Consider the following 15,575-nt stretch of genomic DNA (forward strand, 5'->3'; position numbering starts at 1 on the left):
TAAGGGGGGGGGGGGGGGGAGAGGGGCCGCCAGAGGGCGCGCGGCGACCGTTAGCGACCGTTAAACGGCCGTTGGCGACCGTTAAACGGCCGTTCGCGCCGCCTGGCGGCCGCACCCCAGCACGGCCGGCGTGAGGCAGCGCCCCCTGGCGGCCGCTCCTTGGTACTGCCGGCGCTCAGCGGCATCCTGGGGAGCGCTCTCCCTCCCCAGCCGGTCCCTGTTGGGCTCCCAAAGAAGCCAGAGCGTAGGGTGGGGGGGGACAGCAGGAGAACACGAGGTACATCCCACGAAATGGGAAAAAAACAAACCACTCGCATCATCAGCTCTGCTTTATTTCTGTTCTGCTTCGTGCCAAAAATACCCAAAGGGCCGTCGTAACCCCTCCGGATATCACAAGTCACCCGGCCTCGGCGCGGCATCGCCCCAAGGGGGTCGTTAATCACCGTTGTAGGGGCTTCTTGAAGAAGACGCCCCGGTGTCCAGGTTGTGGTGCAGTTCTCGGGTGGTGCTCCGGGCTTCAGCGGTCATTCTCCGGAATTTCTGCAGGTAGACAATGATGAAGATAACCAGGATACCTTGGAGGAAAAGGAGGATGAAGAGGAAGAGCTGAGAGAGGAGAGCCAGGCTGCAGTACCAGTACTGGCACGTGGAGATGATCTCGTCTTCTGTCAGATGGGCGATGACCCGGTCCTGCAGGTGAGCTGGGGTGGCACATCTCACATCCCTGTACATGCTCCGGTTCTGCTGCCACTGGAGCCAGGAGCGCAAGTAGAGGATGTCACAGTTGCATTCCCAAGGGTTGCCCTGCAGGTAGACTACCTGGAGGCTCCTTAGGTTGTCAAAGAGCCCATTGGGAATGGAGGTGAGCCTGTTGTAACCAAGGTGGATAATTTCAGCTGAAGGGCGGAAAGCAGCTGGAAGTTTTGCTACAGTTAAGCCTTTTGAGGTGCAGTCAATAATGTTGGTGGCACACTTGCACGGCACAGGGCATGAGGCTAACACGAGTGGGAGGAATCCAAGGAGGAACAAGAGAATTCCACTGTTCATCTTCACCTGCAAACACTCCCCTGGTGAGACCGGGTGAGCCAGAGACCGGGCAAGTTGGCACCACACGCTCTGGGACTGACGCCACAGCCCAGCTCTTTTGTTGGTGCGCTCTGAGGATGAGTTGGGCGAGTTTGGTGTCCTTCACAGGAGATGCGAGAGCTCTGAAAAGAACAGAGTTAAAAGAGGTGTGCAAATTCTTGGTCTCTCATTACAGGAGAGGGAATGTTCCTGGTCTTCCAGCCCTGGAATGGAGGAGGGATATGAACAGATGGCTACGGGGAGGCTGAGCTGCAGCCACCACATGCATTTTCACTACTCCTCAGAGGTGTACAAGAGCCGCTTGTATTTTCAGCGTTATTGGAGGCGCATTACTAGGGTAGCCAAGAAAATCTATGTCAAGGAATCAAAAATTAGAATATGAAACTGCTCATGCCTTATCATAGCTCTGAATTACGTCTGTAAGCAAAGCTTTGCTCATGCAAACTGCAAGAGGAGATCCAGAAGTAAATTTAATGTTACCACAAGTAAAAAAAGCCTTTCCAGTTTTGAAATTCATGATAAATAGTCCTTGGCCAGCAGAGAGGGCGCTGACCACCGAGGGTGGAGGTCGGGGGAGTCTTCCAGGCTAGACATTGCTCCAGCAGGTGAATTATCCACCTCTGGAGCTGTGACCGTGCCGGGAGACATGGGCCAATGAGCTGTCTTTGTGTGGCAGCCTCATGCTCCTGCAGAACACATGAGCTGCTCTAACTTCTTTAGAAGAAGCCCACATACCTGCAACAAGGCAGGGCTTTTCTGTGCAATCTCTCAACCAAATAAAAAGGGGCGTGACCATGCCGGGAGACACATGCCAATGAGCTGTCTCCTGCTGAACACATGAGCTGCTCTAACTTCTTTAGAAGAAGCCCACATACCTGCAACAAGGCAGGGCTTTTCTGTGCAATCTCTCAACCAAATAAAAAGGGGGAAAAAGAACAGACAGTAGCTTTTTTGACTTACCGGGGTGGTTCAATCCTTGCTTTCTTGCTGGCTTCACACCACCAGAGGCAGGTCTCAGGGCAGTGCAGCCAGTGCAGAGTGTTTGCAGCTGCATAGCCCAGCTCCTGGACAATCCCCCTGCAGCTGGGTGGCAAGATAAGGGTCAGGCTCATCCCAGGGACACCTCCCACACGAGGCCTTCCTGCGAGTTTGCTGTGTGTCACCGGAAGCTGAGGCTTCGTTGAGCAAGTCTTCCAAGAAATGCTCACAAGAACATCGCTGGGAGAGATGCTGGCAGCTCTGATAACTGTGATTCTGGGCACACACGCTCACTCCAACAGAAACATCACAAAGTCTCAATTGCAAAGCAGTAACTCAAAATGCATCTGAACCTGGAAGGTGACGTTTCTGCACTACCTGAGCACTGTGGCCTTTGGTTTCCCATCTCATGAGGAAGACTGTATCTCTATCAGGCCACCAGAATTACATTGGGAAACTCCATTACTCCATTACCTTGTACCGTGCACATCGCACAGAGCAAGCTCAATTGCAAAGCAGTAACTCAAAATGCATTTGAACCTGGAAGGTGACGTTTCTGCACTACCTGAGCACTGTGGCCTTTGGTTTCCCATCTCATGAGGAAGACTGTATCTCTATCAGGCCACCAGAATTACATTGGGAAACTCCATTACTCCATTACCTTGTACCGTGCACATCGCACAGAGCAGAAATTAGGAACACCCCAAATGTGCTGATGTTAAGGGAACTTACGGTGTAAACAACAGCAGAATTTGACCCTAGCCAAGGGAAAATCTGATGCTCTAAAGAAAGCAATTAAGCTTTAAATTTCTAGTAAGTTGGAGCAGATAATTCCAGCTGTTCACCGTGGCAGGCAGGCAGAGTAGGAAAGAGCTCTTTGGCTAACAAACCAGCCCAGATTTTCCTGCAGGACCTGCTTCCACCTGGGAGCAGCTCGAGTACCGCAGGGTGAGTCTGCTCAGCAAACGTACCTCGTCTCGCGCATTCGGTGCTCCGTTTACTCACCACAGGAGCTCAGGGCAGGCACGGAGCTGACCTCTCCAGCCCTGCATCCAGCACAGGCTCAGCAACGCTCCTTCTGCTACTTACAAAATGGATTTCCTGGGACTGGCTCCTGCCCAGCTGCCCGTTGCTGGTTTAGACACTGCTTCTAGGGGAAGCTTAAAGACAGAAGAACTTCAAGATCATCTTGTCTAGCTCCTGACACAAACAGGCCAGCAATCCCATGCAGGAAGCCCTGTCTGGAGCCTGCTCTGACAGAATTAGATTAAAGAAGAAACAGCGTCAGTTTTGCTCTCTCCTGCCCATAATGTAGCACCAACACTGCTCACAGGGACTGGAAATTAAACAGAAAGAGGTTGGGTTTTTGAATGTATTTATTTCACTGATCAATTCAGGTAGTAAACATTATTAATAATAATAACAATAATCATTTAATAAAATGGATATGTTTTAAAAGGTTTCATTTTTCTTTGTTCACAATGACAAAATGTTCAAACAGAAATTTACAAAAAATATATATATTATAATAACCCAACAGATGGACAGGAAACAAAGAGCCTAGGAATGGAGCAGGGGGGGTGAGGAAGCCGCAGGGCAGGAGCAAGCCAGCGTTAGAGCAGAGCGGGGTGTGTGAGGAGGAGCAGGGAACCAAGAGTGGGACCCCCTCCGTCTCGGGGGGAGGCATGCGGGTGGGGGGGGGTGAGGAAGCCGCACGGCAGGAGCAAGCCAGCGTTAGAGCAGAGCGGGGTGTGTGAGGAGGAGCAGGGAACCAAGAGTGGGACCCCCTCCGTCTCGGGGGGAGGCATGCGGGGAGGCGGCGCGGCAGGGCCAGCACGGCAGCGGCACACGGGGGGCTCACCCACCATCCCCCCCAGTCAGGCACCGGGTCCCGGCAGTGACAGCCCCGGCTGTTGTCCCCACAGCCCCAGCTGCAGCCGGGGACACCGTGGAGGGGGGACACCAGCCTGCAGGGGATGGGAATGTGCCTGGGATGCAGGGTGGCACGTGAGGCTGAGGGGGGCTGCGGGAGGGGAGGTTAGATTACTGTCCCATCACACTTGTGGCTGCCAGAGCCAAAGGGCCAAGCTCCATTTGTTCAGGAGTCTCTTCTCTGCTTATGCAGCTCAGGGCAGCAGTTCAAAACATTCCTCCTTTAATAAACAGATGCCACCTTCCAGGACAGAGTCTGAATCCCTGGTGTCCCCCAAAGTCTACTCTACTCCCTTTCCAGACAGCCCCAAACAGGTGCCCTGGGCAGGGACCCTGCCCCCGGGAGGTGATGCCAGAGCACCCCTGTCCCTCTGTAGGGCTGTCTCTGTGCCTCACCCCTCTGCTTTTTTGAAGAAGTGCAACTTGACCCATGTTCACCAGCCGAAGGCATCAGCTCTCTGCAGAGGACAGACTTGTGACTATTGACTTGATGTAGGAGCCATGTGCTCTGAGCTGGGGGACCTTCCTCACCAGAGGGACAGGGTCACCCTCAGCAATCCTGCCTGTGGCCAGAGTGCCCTGCGCTGACACACAGCACTTCACACACAGCCCAGGGTGAAAGCTCTATGTCTGTGCTAAGGGTAAAGGTCTCCTTTATCTTCTAGGAATGGATGTGTTTGAAGGGGAACATCTCTAGCTGGGCAGAGCTCGTTTGCAGCAGAACATCCTCCTCACAGACAAGACTAGTGTAAGAAAAGAGAGGGGACAGGTACTGCAAGGTGTTTCCCGTTAGGTTAGCATGGATAAAGCTGAGAACTCAGAAGTCCTCCTGCTTTGGGCAGCAACAAACCAGCTCCAGAGGACCTGGAGGAAGCTGTTTCAGGCTGCTCCACTGCTCAAGCACATTGTGCAAGGAAAGGCTCTATTTCCTTCTTAAGCACCTTGGTCCTGTGTGTTACTGCAGACAAGCTGAACCCTTCCCCTCTCCCAGGCACTGCCACTGTCACTTATGAGCCCAATGCAGGGGAGAATGAAAGAAAAAAACCCAAACAAACACCAAAACCTCGTTGGTGACTGCTCTTGCCCAGCTGGCACAGTTCTGCCAAGGGGCTTCCACCCTCGCTTTGTCCTTCCACACTGCCAGGGCCTCTCCCCTGCCCCTGCAGCCCACCTTCAGCTCAGCAGAGGCTCTGTACAGTGAATAACTGGAACCAGCCAACCTACTCACTACTCAGACAAGCCCTGATGAGGACTCTAAAGCTCCACGGGGGGAAATCAGACAAACGCAGCACCTAATAACAGAATTTAGGGCCTGGCTATCCCTGGCCAACACTGTGCTTCCTACTCAGGGGGACCTACTGGGGCAAGCCAGCGATGGAGGAGAAGACACAAAGGGGAAAGGGGACAGAGGAATGGGGCTGGGAGCTGGAGGAGCAGAGGGCCCAGCCCATGGCAGCACTCCCTGGAGCTGGAGGGAAGCACCAAGTGTCTCTCCCTCCACCAGCCCCGGTCCCTGCGAGCGCGGCAGTGCTGCTGCTGAGACCTGCCCTGTCAGGCACATGGCGCTCCGGGGCTCTGCTCGGGCTGGAGTTAAAAATATTGCAGGAAGCAAGAACAGGACAGAAAAAGAGTGCTCTTATCTCTGCCCAGCAGATCCACCAGCCTTCCCAGCACCGAGACAGGAAAAGCCTCGGACCGGGGAGGGGGAGAAGGGCTGAGTCCCAGGGGAAGGGCAGGGGAGCAAGGGCCATGTCTCTGGGCTGTGCTCAGCTCCACGCAGTGATGCTCCTGCACCTGCCATGGTGACCAACACCTGCCTGGGGAGGAGGTTTGCAGGTCTCTGGTACAAGTCTAAAATACTGCCCCTTTCCCCAGGACAAGCTCAGAGCCAGCAATGAGCTTCTGGGACTGCCAAGCCTGGGGGCAGGACACAGCTCTCCTTTGGGGGTGGATTTCAGCCCGAGGGTTTCTACCCCTCCAAAGCAGCCCCAGCCAAGCCCTCTGGCTGCCATGGGGCTTTTCAGACAGGCCACTGGAGACACGGCAGCTGGATGACCAGAACTAAACCATGAGACACCAGCTGGCCCCGGGGTTCCTCCACCAACACCTCGGGCCTGCTGTGGAGGGAAACCCTGGCTGGGAAGATGCTCACCCCACCATCTCCTTCTTGCAGGAATAGTCAACAATTCATCCTCTCTGCCAGAAAGACATAACTAAGAGCAGTCAGAGCCATTTTCTTCTAACTGACCTTGATAGACTCATTTCCTTGCTGCTCAGTGCAAAAACTCTGGAGTTTCTTGGCAGGAAAAACAAACTCAACCAACTAAACAGAAAACACTCCGAAAAACCAAGCAGGAAGCCAGGCAACCATCAGGACCCCGAGCAGGTCAGTGCACAGAGAAAGCCCCAGTCCCAGCTCTTTGGGCCAGAGCTGGCCCCGGGGAGAGGAGCCCGAGCAGCGCAGGTGGAGCTCACAGGAGGGTAGGGCTGCCTTCACAGCACTCGTGCTGGCCCCAGACAGGGGGAACGGGGAGGGGACACAGCACCTCAGCTGGGAGTAAACATTTACGTGCATTGACACAGAGAGTCTTCAAGTTTGTACACCAGAGACACCAGGACTTTAAATACCAGAGCATTCCCAAACAAGAGATTAGTACATGGGAAAGGGAGATCTTTTTCTTTTCTTTTTTTCTTTTTTGGGATGCCTTTGAGACTTCCCAGGCTATCTTCTTTAAAAAAAAAAAAAAAAAAAGAAAAAAGAAAAGAAAGAATAATTATTAAAAAAGAAATACACATCAGTAAACTGTTAAGTGAACAGCCTCCTCCACAATCCAGCTGACTGCAAAGCCAGCATTGCTGCTAATAAATTAGAGGGTGCGGGTGCAGCTCTTGCCCACAAGTCTCTATACAAGGGGAAACCTTTTCCAAACGTCCACAGCTCTTGCCAGGCCTCAGACGGTCACTGGGGATTCCCTCTGCCCTCCGAGTACCTGCCTCTCACTGATCCTGCATCTGCTGCTGCATCTTCTGCAGCATCTCTTGCATTCGCCGTAGCTGCGAGAGACAGAGAAGAGACAGTCAAAACGGGACGTGCTGTGGCTGGAGCTGGGGATCTGCTCGGGGCAGACAGAGGGAACCCTCAGAGAGCCAGAACTCCTGCCCGAGTACAGGACAGCCGTGTCTGGGGTGGAATGGAGCCACGTTTCCCTGGCAGAGAAAGCCACAGCCTTCACACCCTGTCCCCGACACCAGGAGCCCACAATGGTAGGAGGTGGGAGTGGGAAGCCCCAGGACAGCCTCTATGGGGCAATCCTGGAGAAATTCCTCAGATTCCAGCTCCAACACCAAGGAGGCCCAGGCAGAAACGGGTCTCACCTCCTCATCCTTCATTTTGATCAGCTTCTCCGTCTCAGTGTCCGGTGTTGGGAGAGGCAGGATAGGAATTGGGCTTTCTATCCTGTTGTCCTGAGTCAGTTTGCTAGAGAGACGGAGAGGGGAAGAAAGGCTCAGGTCAGTCGTGGCTCAGGCTGGCTTTGGTGTCACCTCACAATCGATGGCGGTCACTCATGATGGCAGACCTGCCAGCAATGCAGGGTGGAGGGCTGGGGGGTCCAGAGGAGGGGGGTGCACTTGGATGCAGAATGAGACCAAAGCCAATAAGGTTTCCAAACCAGAAGCTTGTGGGTAGCTAACAGAGAACCCTCACCAGGCTTACCCTGACAGCAAGTAGAGAAAGGGCCAATGTTTCTGACCGCCTTTTGTAACTGTGCTGGCAAGCTTAGCAGAGACATTTACAGCCCGTGTATCTGGTCTCCTTTGGCTCATCTGTGCATGTGCCTGCACCCATACACAGCATCAACACAAACTGTCAGCATCCCTCAGGCACCACATGCTCACCAGGGTCCTTTTTTTCCCAGGAAGACAAAGCCAGGGCAGCAGTTTAATCCCCGGCAGCCTGAGAGCAGGGCTGGGAGACAAGAGACCAGGCACAGCACAGCGGCGCTGCGAGGTTTCCCAGGAAGACAAAGCCAGGGCAGCAGTTTAATCCCTGGCAGCCTGACAGCAAGGCTGGGAGACACAAGACCAGGCACAGCACAGCGGCGCTGCGAGGGGGCCTGGGGGTGCACAGGAGGGCAGGCAGGGGACAGAGGAAGGAGGAAAAGTCCTCTGACTTTTGGAACTTTCCTTCCAGAAGTCAGAGGAGCTCTCTGTAGGCGAGGAGCTGGTGGTGCCCAAAGATGTCTGGGATGAATGCGGGAATTCAAGACGCCACTTGCAGGTGCTCACCACGTGGAGTCACCATTGGCTCATTATTCAGACAATTCCAGCTCTGGAGCTTGTGATCTCCTCCCAAAACGTCTCTCTAGAGAAGGACTCTTATCCCACCACTAAAAATGGCCACGCTCTGGTTTTACGAGACTTGTTCACTGGCAAGGAACTAGCCATGGCATGAGAAATGGTACCAAACTTAAGCTTTTCTTAAGCTTATTGCCTTTTTCTTAAGCAACTGCATTTTCATTGTGCTCTTCTTTTAATAGCCACACAGCCTACCTAAATAGCAGCTGTGACACTTCCCACAGTTCTCTAGCATTTAACATAGTTATTTTTGGACTCTGTCTTCTCAGTGTGCAAAAAGCCAGGCTCGTCTGCTATGCAAAGGCACTGAGATAGGCTGTGTGTGAGCAGGATGTGCCAACCTGCACGTTTGCACACACGCAGGACTGTTCCCTGGTGAAGCACGGCCAGTTCTGCTCTGACACGTGGCAGCACAGAGCCACCCGGCCAGTGCAGGCAGGAAGCAAAGGGGGTGGTTTACAACAGATGAGCCAAGACCTACTTAAACCTAGAATTTGTCACCAGTATTTCAGCCATGGAAGGAAGAAGGAAAAAAACCAGAGGTTTCAAATGAGAAGCCCGAGAGTGTTCTCTCTTCTATTTTCTGAGCATTGTGACTAAAAACCACAGAGAATCAAATGCAACGGGAAGACAATGAAGAGAAATCTTTGGAGATTCATTATGAGTCTTGATAATTGCCTGGGCTCTGTTGCCTGAGAAACAGCAGCATCCCAAGGGTCAGGCTGTGATTTGGACAGAACTGCAGCGTGCAGAATGCCTTGCTCCTTGGCACCGCACTCGGCTCTCCCCCACCAGAGAGACGCCTTATCCCTGTTGCATTAGGCTGGATGTATTTCACCCAGTGCTGGGAACAGCTCTTCAAAAGACCCTCGGGGCCTGTTCCCCAAGATCTACATGGGGAATCATCAGACAGGAACACGGACTCTCAGAAGCACCCCCACCTCGGGTTCAGGCTGTGGGAGACGTGCTTGGATTTGCTATTTCACTTCCCAGAGACATTCCCCAGGCTGCAGCCCAGCATGTCCCCAGCAGCCCCACAGCCTCCTGACTGAGGGGCCATTCTGAGAGCAAGCCCAGCCCCACAGAGAGCAAGACACCCTGCCACCTCTGCTTGAAGCAGTGGGGACCCACCTGGTCATTTGCTGGATGCACTGAGCTCGGTAGTTCTCATAGTGGACATCGCAAGTGACGTCCTTCAGGTCATGCATGTGTGTCCGGATCAGCATGTTCCGCAGCTTCACGAAGTCGCAGTGTGCCTGGTTTTCCACTGCGGAAGCAACAACAGGAGAGTGCTTGGACATCGCTCCAGCCCCCTCCAGGGAGCCCCTTCCCACCTCCCGGCTCCCAGCCTGGACCAAAACTCCCCCCGGGGTTCCTTCCTCATCCTCCCCTGGTCCGGGCGCAGACCTCCATTCACACCTGAGGCTCTCTTCTTCGGCCTGCCATGGCTTCAGGGGCAGGGTGACTGCTACACCCCCAAGAGACCTCCTGAGCCGGTCCCAGTGCCTCTGTCCCAACCCTACCTTGTCCCCCGCCATGTCCCAAAGGTGGCTCAGTCAGTTGTGGCCATGCAGAGGTCAGGTCCCCCTTCCATCCCCATCCTTCCCCCATCCCTGCCTGCCTCTCGCTCACAGCACCAGCCCCCAGACACCACACTCACCTTCCACGATGCCCCAGGGGTAGAGCCGCCCACGGACTCGCTGGCCTTTCGCCTCCACCACAGTGTTGCTGCCGATGACGGCAAAGGGAGCGCTCTCCTGCAACGAGAGGCACCGCGGAGCCCAGCTCAGCCACGGAGCCCTCCTGCAAGGGCCAAGCTCAGGCGGAGCAGGAGAGGAGGAGGAAGGTGCTGGTAGGAGAGGCACAGAGACACCCACATGTGCCACAGCACAGGACCCACAATGCAGCCACAGAGAAAAGCCTAAGGCTCTGGGATCTGCAGGCAGCCTAATTCCCAGGTGTGGAGAGGGAAGCTGTGTTGCTGCAGGTGCCTGTGTCCCTTCTTTGAGGGCAAACTCTACAAGGAAGCCAGAGCAGAGGCTGGGACACAAAGCAAGTGGCACAATGTAGGCAAGAGCTCGTGCGGGCAGGGATGTACAGGCTGTGCTCCTCTCTGCTCAGAATGGAAAGATTGACACTGCCTGGTGGGACAGCAGAAGTGCCATATCTTCATGCCACACTTGACTTCATGGCACCAGGCAAGGACATCAGCACCTTCTCCAGGCCATCTGCCACGTGAGCCAACGCAGGTCCCCTGGGCACCCCTAGCACAGGCTTTGGCACAGTAAAGCCTGTTTGCTCTGCCTCCTGGAGCAACCAACATACCCATGAGCCAGAACTGCCAGGTCCCTTACCTTCAGCTCTCTGTCTTGCTGCTTGAACTCCTCATCCTCATCAGAGTCACACTCAGGAAACTGGTACACTTTAATGCCAAATTTGTCAATCTCTTCCCGGATCTGCATCCATGCAAGACAAAACCAAAGGATGCAACACTGAACATTACAGAAATGCTGGCTTTTTTCCCTGTTTGTGCTACCACGGGTTTGCTACAGCCCACAGATGGTGAAAGGATTTGCTGTTTTTTCTAGAGCTGGCCTCTCTGCAGACACCACTTCCCTTCTCACAGCAGAGCACTGCTGCAATTCGATTTGCAGGTACTGTGTATATATATATACACACACACGCTATATATAAATCTATACAGATATATATATCTATCTCCCCTCTGTACTCAGCCCATCCCTGCCACCACATCAGGTACTTCCCCCGCAGAGAAAGAGCATCTCACCCTCTCCTTTAGCTTCCGGATCTCGGAGGGGATCAGGCAGTCAGCTTTGGCAATCAGGGGCACGATGTTGACCTTCTCGTGCAGAGCCTTCATGAACTCGACATCCACAGGCCTCAGCCTGCAGCAGGGACAGGGAGGGACATGGTTAGCAAGGACACAGAGGGCAGCTCCCTCTCCAGCCTCTCCCACCCACCCAGCAATCTGGGCTGGGAGCAGGGGCTCTCACCCGTGCCCAAAGGGCGAGATGAAGTAGAGGCAGCAATGCACTCGGTTGTCCTGGATGTTCTTCCTGTTCAGGCCGCTCTCATCGCGGAAATACTGTTCAAACTGCTGGTCGATGTAGTCGGTGATGGGCTTCCAGCTGGGAAGGGCAAGGCAATCAAAACAAAATCATGTGTTTAACAGGACAGTGTCTCCTGGGGACAATGAGGCAGCATCATCCCCTTCCTGCTGCCAGACACCCTTCCTATGAAGCACCCACAGAAAACAGACATGGCCAAGAACTAGGAAGATGGCAGCAGTGGCCTGCTCACCACTCAGTGTTGTTGACAGCATCTCCAAAGCCTGGGGTGTCCACTATGGTCAGCTTCAGCTTGACACCCTTCTCCTCAATGTCCACCGTGTGCTTGACAATCTCCACTGTCTGGTTGATTCTCTCTTTGAACGGGAATACGTGAGTTAAAGCCAGGCAGTAACGCTGGGGATCCCCGCTCCCACCCACCACAAGCCAGCTCCCTCCTTATCACTGAGCACAGGGAGGAACACGGGTTCCAAAAACCCCTGATCCTCCTCTAGGGAGCCTCAAGGGAGTGGTACTGTGGGGGCCTGAGACAGACTCTGAGAAGATACACAAACCTCTGAAGTGCTTGTAGCCCAGCTGTTCTGAACGTTTTGTCCACTCATTTGGCAAGGGGAAACCCTACCACATTCCAGCACCCAAGAACAACAGACAAATCTCAACATCTCAACCCAAAGGGCTAGTGCTGCTCTGCTTCACAGGAGAGAAGATCCCAGAGCCAAACCCTTCCTGCTGGAACCGCAATGCCTTGAGCCAGCAAAGGAGAGCAATAACAGGGCCGGGAGCTTACAGCCAGGGCTGCAGCTGCTGCTGGAGCAAGGAACTGAAGTCCTAGTCCTTAGGACAGCCCAGATCCGTGGGCACAAGAACCATCCACCCCCATTTGTCCCCAACTTACCCTCTGCATTGAGGAGCTTTCTGTCTTTGTAGAGGTCTGTCAGGAACAGGCTATTCACCAGCGTGGATTTGCCCAGACCCGACTCTCCTAATTGACAGAGCGCAAAGGGAGGAGGGAAAAGCAAGCAACATGACCCACTAATTGACTTACAAATGAAACTCTGAACAAGGCTTTGAATCCTGAGCCAGAGGAAGTGAGAGAGATGAGCTGTCAGAAGCTGTTTATGGGCAATACGTTTTTCCAGCAGTGGGAGGACTTTTGCTGCAAGATGTCTCAATCCTTGTTCAAATGTGGCTTCCCAGCTCCACCATTCTCCCTCCCCTTGCCCTCCCTCGGTCCCTGGCTGGCCCTGCCTTGACCACCCAGACCAGCCACTCTGCTGGAGGAGAAGCTGCTCTCGGGGCTCTCTGGAGCAGGCTACAAGTGGTCAGGGACAGCCTTTCCTCCTGGGGGAACGGTGTGACTGCACCAGAGGCTGGGGACAAAGCAGGGTCTGAGTGAGGACCAGAACAGAGCGAGGAGAGGACCCAGGCACCAAGGGAGCACCTCGGGGAGGTCAGGAGAGCTGGTCCCCTCCACACACCCACCATGTGGCCCGGCCACCTCCACCCACGGGCAATCTCACCTGCGACCATCAGGGTGAAGTCAAAGCCCTTCTTCACAGATTTCCGGTGGACCTGGTTGGGCAGAGTGGCAAAGCCCACGTACTGCTTCTCATGGTCCTGCAGGGCAGAGGTGGAGGGGAGCAGGTGAGGCTGGGCCATCCCTCCCGCTCAAGTCTCACACAGCAACAGGCAGCTGGACTCAAAGAGCCATTGAGGCAGAGCCCAGGGGTGGAGGAGAGGTCCGTCCCTGCCCTGGAGGTGCTGTGGGGCAGGGCACACACATCCTCTGGGCCTGGGGACTTCTACCCTTCCCACAGGAGGGCACGGAGGGCCACCTCCTCCTGGGCACAGCCCTGCTCGGCTGCTGTCACCAGCCAAGGTGGCAGCTCGGGGCAGTGTCCCAGCACAGAAAGCACAAGGGAAAGAGCACATCCCACCATTCCCAAAGAGCACATCTGGGGCTGCAGCTGACACACAACCTTCCTAACTCTTTGCACAATCGCAGGCTCCCTTCACCAAAGTCACCTCTCCCCAGGTCTTTTGGAGCCATTTCTGCCTCCCTCCCTCCAGAGGGACGTGCAGTGTGCGATGCACAGCTCTCTGTAACTACCACCCAGGGCCTGAGGTGTCCTGAGCCGTGACTAGAGGCAGGGACAGCAGCTTGGCTCCTCTCTGACCCGAGACAGGATTATTTCTTGCTGTGTCACAGCCACTCCTGGCTGAGTAAGAGGAAATCCTGAATAATCTCTGCTGTTATTTCTGAAGAGACGGAAGTTCAAGGAGCACAGGAAGACACAAAAGTACTGAGAACACAGGTGAGACACGTTTGGTGAGGGTATTACATATGGTATTACTGGAGCGTTACCTACTGCTTCAGCACCCCCAGACACAGCCTGCTGCTGTGGGTAACCGTGGGCTACAGCCCAGCTGCTCTGTCCGTCCATCCCTCCATCCATTCTCCAGCTGAGCACCCCTGGGCCTTCACAGCCCTCACCCCCACGGCACCGTGTTCCCCTCCCCAGGCCCCATCGTGGAGGGAGGGTGGGCACGGACCTTGGCAGACCCCTGCCTTCTCACATACTTCCCAAGCCGGACCCAAGGGGAAGCAGGCATTCACAAATGCCTGAGCTGGAGACATCATAGACTCTGCTTTTCAACATCACTTAAACTAAACACACCCTTGGGACTCACACCACAGGCAAACCCAAAGCCAGGAGTTCCTCAAAACCAGCCCCAGCTCCCACCCAGCCACAGAGCCTCCTCCCAATTTATGGCTGCTCTGGAGCTGCCTGTTCAGAAGGGACAAACATGGCTGGTGGCCATCATGGCCCATGGACTCTGTTCTTTAGCACGGTCACCGCCTTCTAGAAAGTTAGGTTTGGTTTGTGTCTCAGACCTGGTCACTTTGGTCCTGACAGACAGAGTGACCGTGGGCTCTGGTCCCCCTCACCTCACCCCCCGGCTGAAGCAGTGCTGCTTCACTGCCCCCCAGCCCAGAAAAGCAGGAAGGGACACAGAAAACGAAATTGGAGAGAAGTGGGGAGAATAAGAGTGCCCAAAGTGCTCCACTGGCAGCTCTGAGGGCTGAGCTAAAAGGCAGGGGCAGCCCAAAGCAGGGGCACAGGAGCAGCAGCCAGAGCCCGGGGGAGAAGCGATGGCAGCTCCAGTGAGCTGCACGTGGTAACGCAATGCCTGCCCGGGGGACACTGCCAACTGCCACCAACAAGGCTCCGTGAAGGGTAAACACGGGAGTGCAAAGCAGGGGGAGATATGGGATAACAGCAAGATGAAGAAAATAAGGAAGAAAGGGTCGTTTTCCAGCCCATGTCCCTTGGTGCCAGGGCTGCCTCCCGGCTGCTTTGCTTCCCGGTGACGCACATCCATGAACCCAACCGAAGCGCACACGTAACAGCCTGCGCCTCGCCGTGCAAGGTCCAGCGCTGCTCCAGGAGCAGCACAAACACACAGCACCTTCCCAGTGTGCTCCTCACACAGCCCAGCTCCGGGGTGGAGCGGGAAGAGACCTCCCTCATCTTTACCAGAATTTGGAAAGACAACAAGCACCTGCTCTCTCCAGTGACTTGACATGCGAAATACACTAGTGACATGCTAATAAAGCCATAGCTCAGGCTCGGGGTGTGTTTCTCTTTTTTTTCTTTGTTTTTTAACCTAGATGATTAAGGGCTGACAATGGAGACACTGGGGAGCGGAGCCCAGGTGCAACTCCGCTTACTTCAGCTGAGTGTAACTGGCTGAACTTGATCTCTTTTCTGTTCAGCCCAACCAAGAAAGTGTGGATTTTCTGTACTCCTGGTTACCTCCCCACAGCTCGCTGGAATCACAACGTTTGACATGAGGAAATCCTGGCGGGTGCAGGACGCTGCCCTTCACCCGTGGCTCATGCGGTCATTTCCCTCGCAGCAAGGAAGGTCAGTGCTGAGGGCAACACCAAGAGGAGAACTTCCCTCATGGGGGAGGCAGCCAGAGCACACGGGGAGAAGCTCTGTCCCCGGCCGTGCCTCCCTCCGACCAGCCTCAGACACAGGGCAGGGTTGCGAGGGTTACTGAAGGAGGCAGGTGGCTTTCTGGGTTGTTGAAAGCTAAAATCCATTAATTAGATGACAAACTTGGATG

General features: G+C 54.6%; 2 protein-coding genes across 12 annotated transcripts in view; both read right to left on the reverse strand.

Moving 5' to 3' along the window:
• Nucleotides 1–311: 311 nt before the first annotated feature.
• Nucleotides 312–3,750, reverse strand: GP1BB (glycoprotein Ib (platelet), beta polypeptide). 7 transcript variants are annotated; one of them, XM_014944024.1, is made up of 3 exons: nt 3,070–3,750; nt 2,047–2,169; nt 312–1,289 (listed from the first exon to the last, which is right to left on the reverse strand). In XM_014944024.1, exon 3 carries the CDS (start codon nt 1,045–1,047, stop codon nt 436–438), a length of 612 nt encoding a protein of 203 aa, XP_014799510.1. In that variant the 5' UTR covers nt 1,048–1,289; nt 2,047–2,169; nt 3,070–3,750; the 3' UTR covers nt 312–435. The 7 variants fall into 7 exon arrangements, with proteins under 7 accessions (XP_014799510.1, XP_014799509.1, XP_014799508.1 ...); XM_014944023.1 differs by having other exon boundaries at nt 312–1,437; XM_014944022.1 differs by having other exon boundaries at nt 312–1,208; nt 3,036–3,750.
• A 2,945-nt stretch (nt 3,751–6,695) lies between these two features.
• The window catches only part of SEPT5 (septin 5), a 34,950-nt gene continuing 26,070 nt past the window's right edge, over nt 6,696–15,575 (reverse strand). For all 5 annotated transcript variants that reach the window (XM_014944014.1, XM_014944010.1, XM_014944013.1 and 2 more), the window contains exons 2-11: nt 12,962–13,058; nt 12,337–12,423; nt 11,674–11,797; nt 11,367–11,501; nt 11,141–11,258; nt 10,707–10,808; nt 10,013–10,109; nt 9,484–9,619; nt 7,372–7,474; nt 6,696–7,050 (exon numbers count right to left, since the gene is read on the reverse strand). In XM_014944014.1, the coding sequence (XP_014799500.1) occupies nt 6,994–7,050; nt 7,372–7,474; nt 9,484–9,619; nt 10,013–10,109; nt 10,707–10,808; nt 11,141–11,258; nt 11,367–11,501; nt 11,674–11,797; nt 12,337–12,423; nt 12,962–12,971 (969 nt within the window). In that variant the 5' untranslated portion in view covers nt 12,972–13,058 and the 3' untranslated portion in view covers nt 6,696–6,993. The remainder of the gene's footprint in view (nt 7,051–7,371; nt 7,475–9,483; nt 9,620–10,012; nt 10,110–10,706; nt 10,809–11,140; nt 11,259–11,366; nt 11,502–11,673; nt 11,798–12,336; nt 12,424–12,961; nt 13,059–15,575) is intronic.

This window comes from Calidris pugnax, unplaced genomic scaffold, assembly GCF_001431845.1.
Source record: "Calidris pugnax isolate Ruff unplaced genomic scaffold, ASM143184v1 scaffold138, whole genome shotgun sequence".
NCBI lineage: Eukaryota > Metazoa > Chordata > Aves > Charadriiformes > Scolopacidae > Calidris > Calidris pugnax.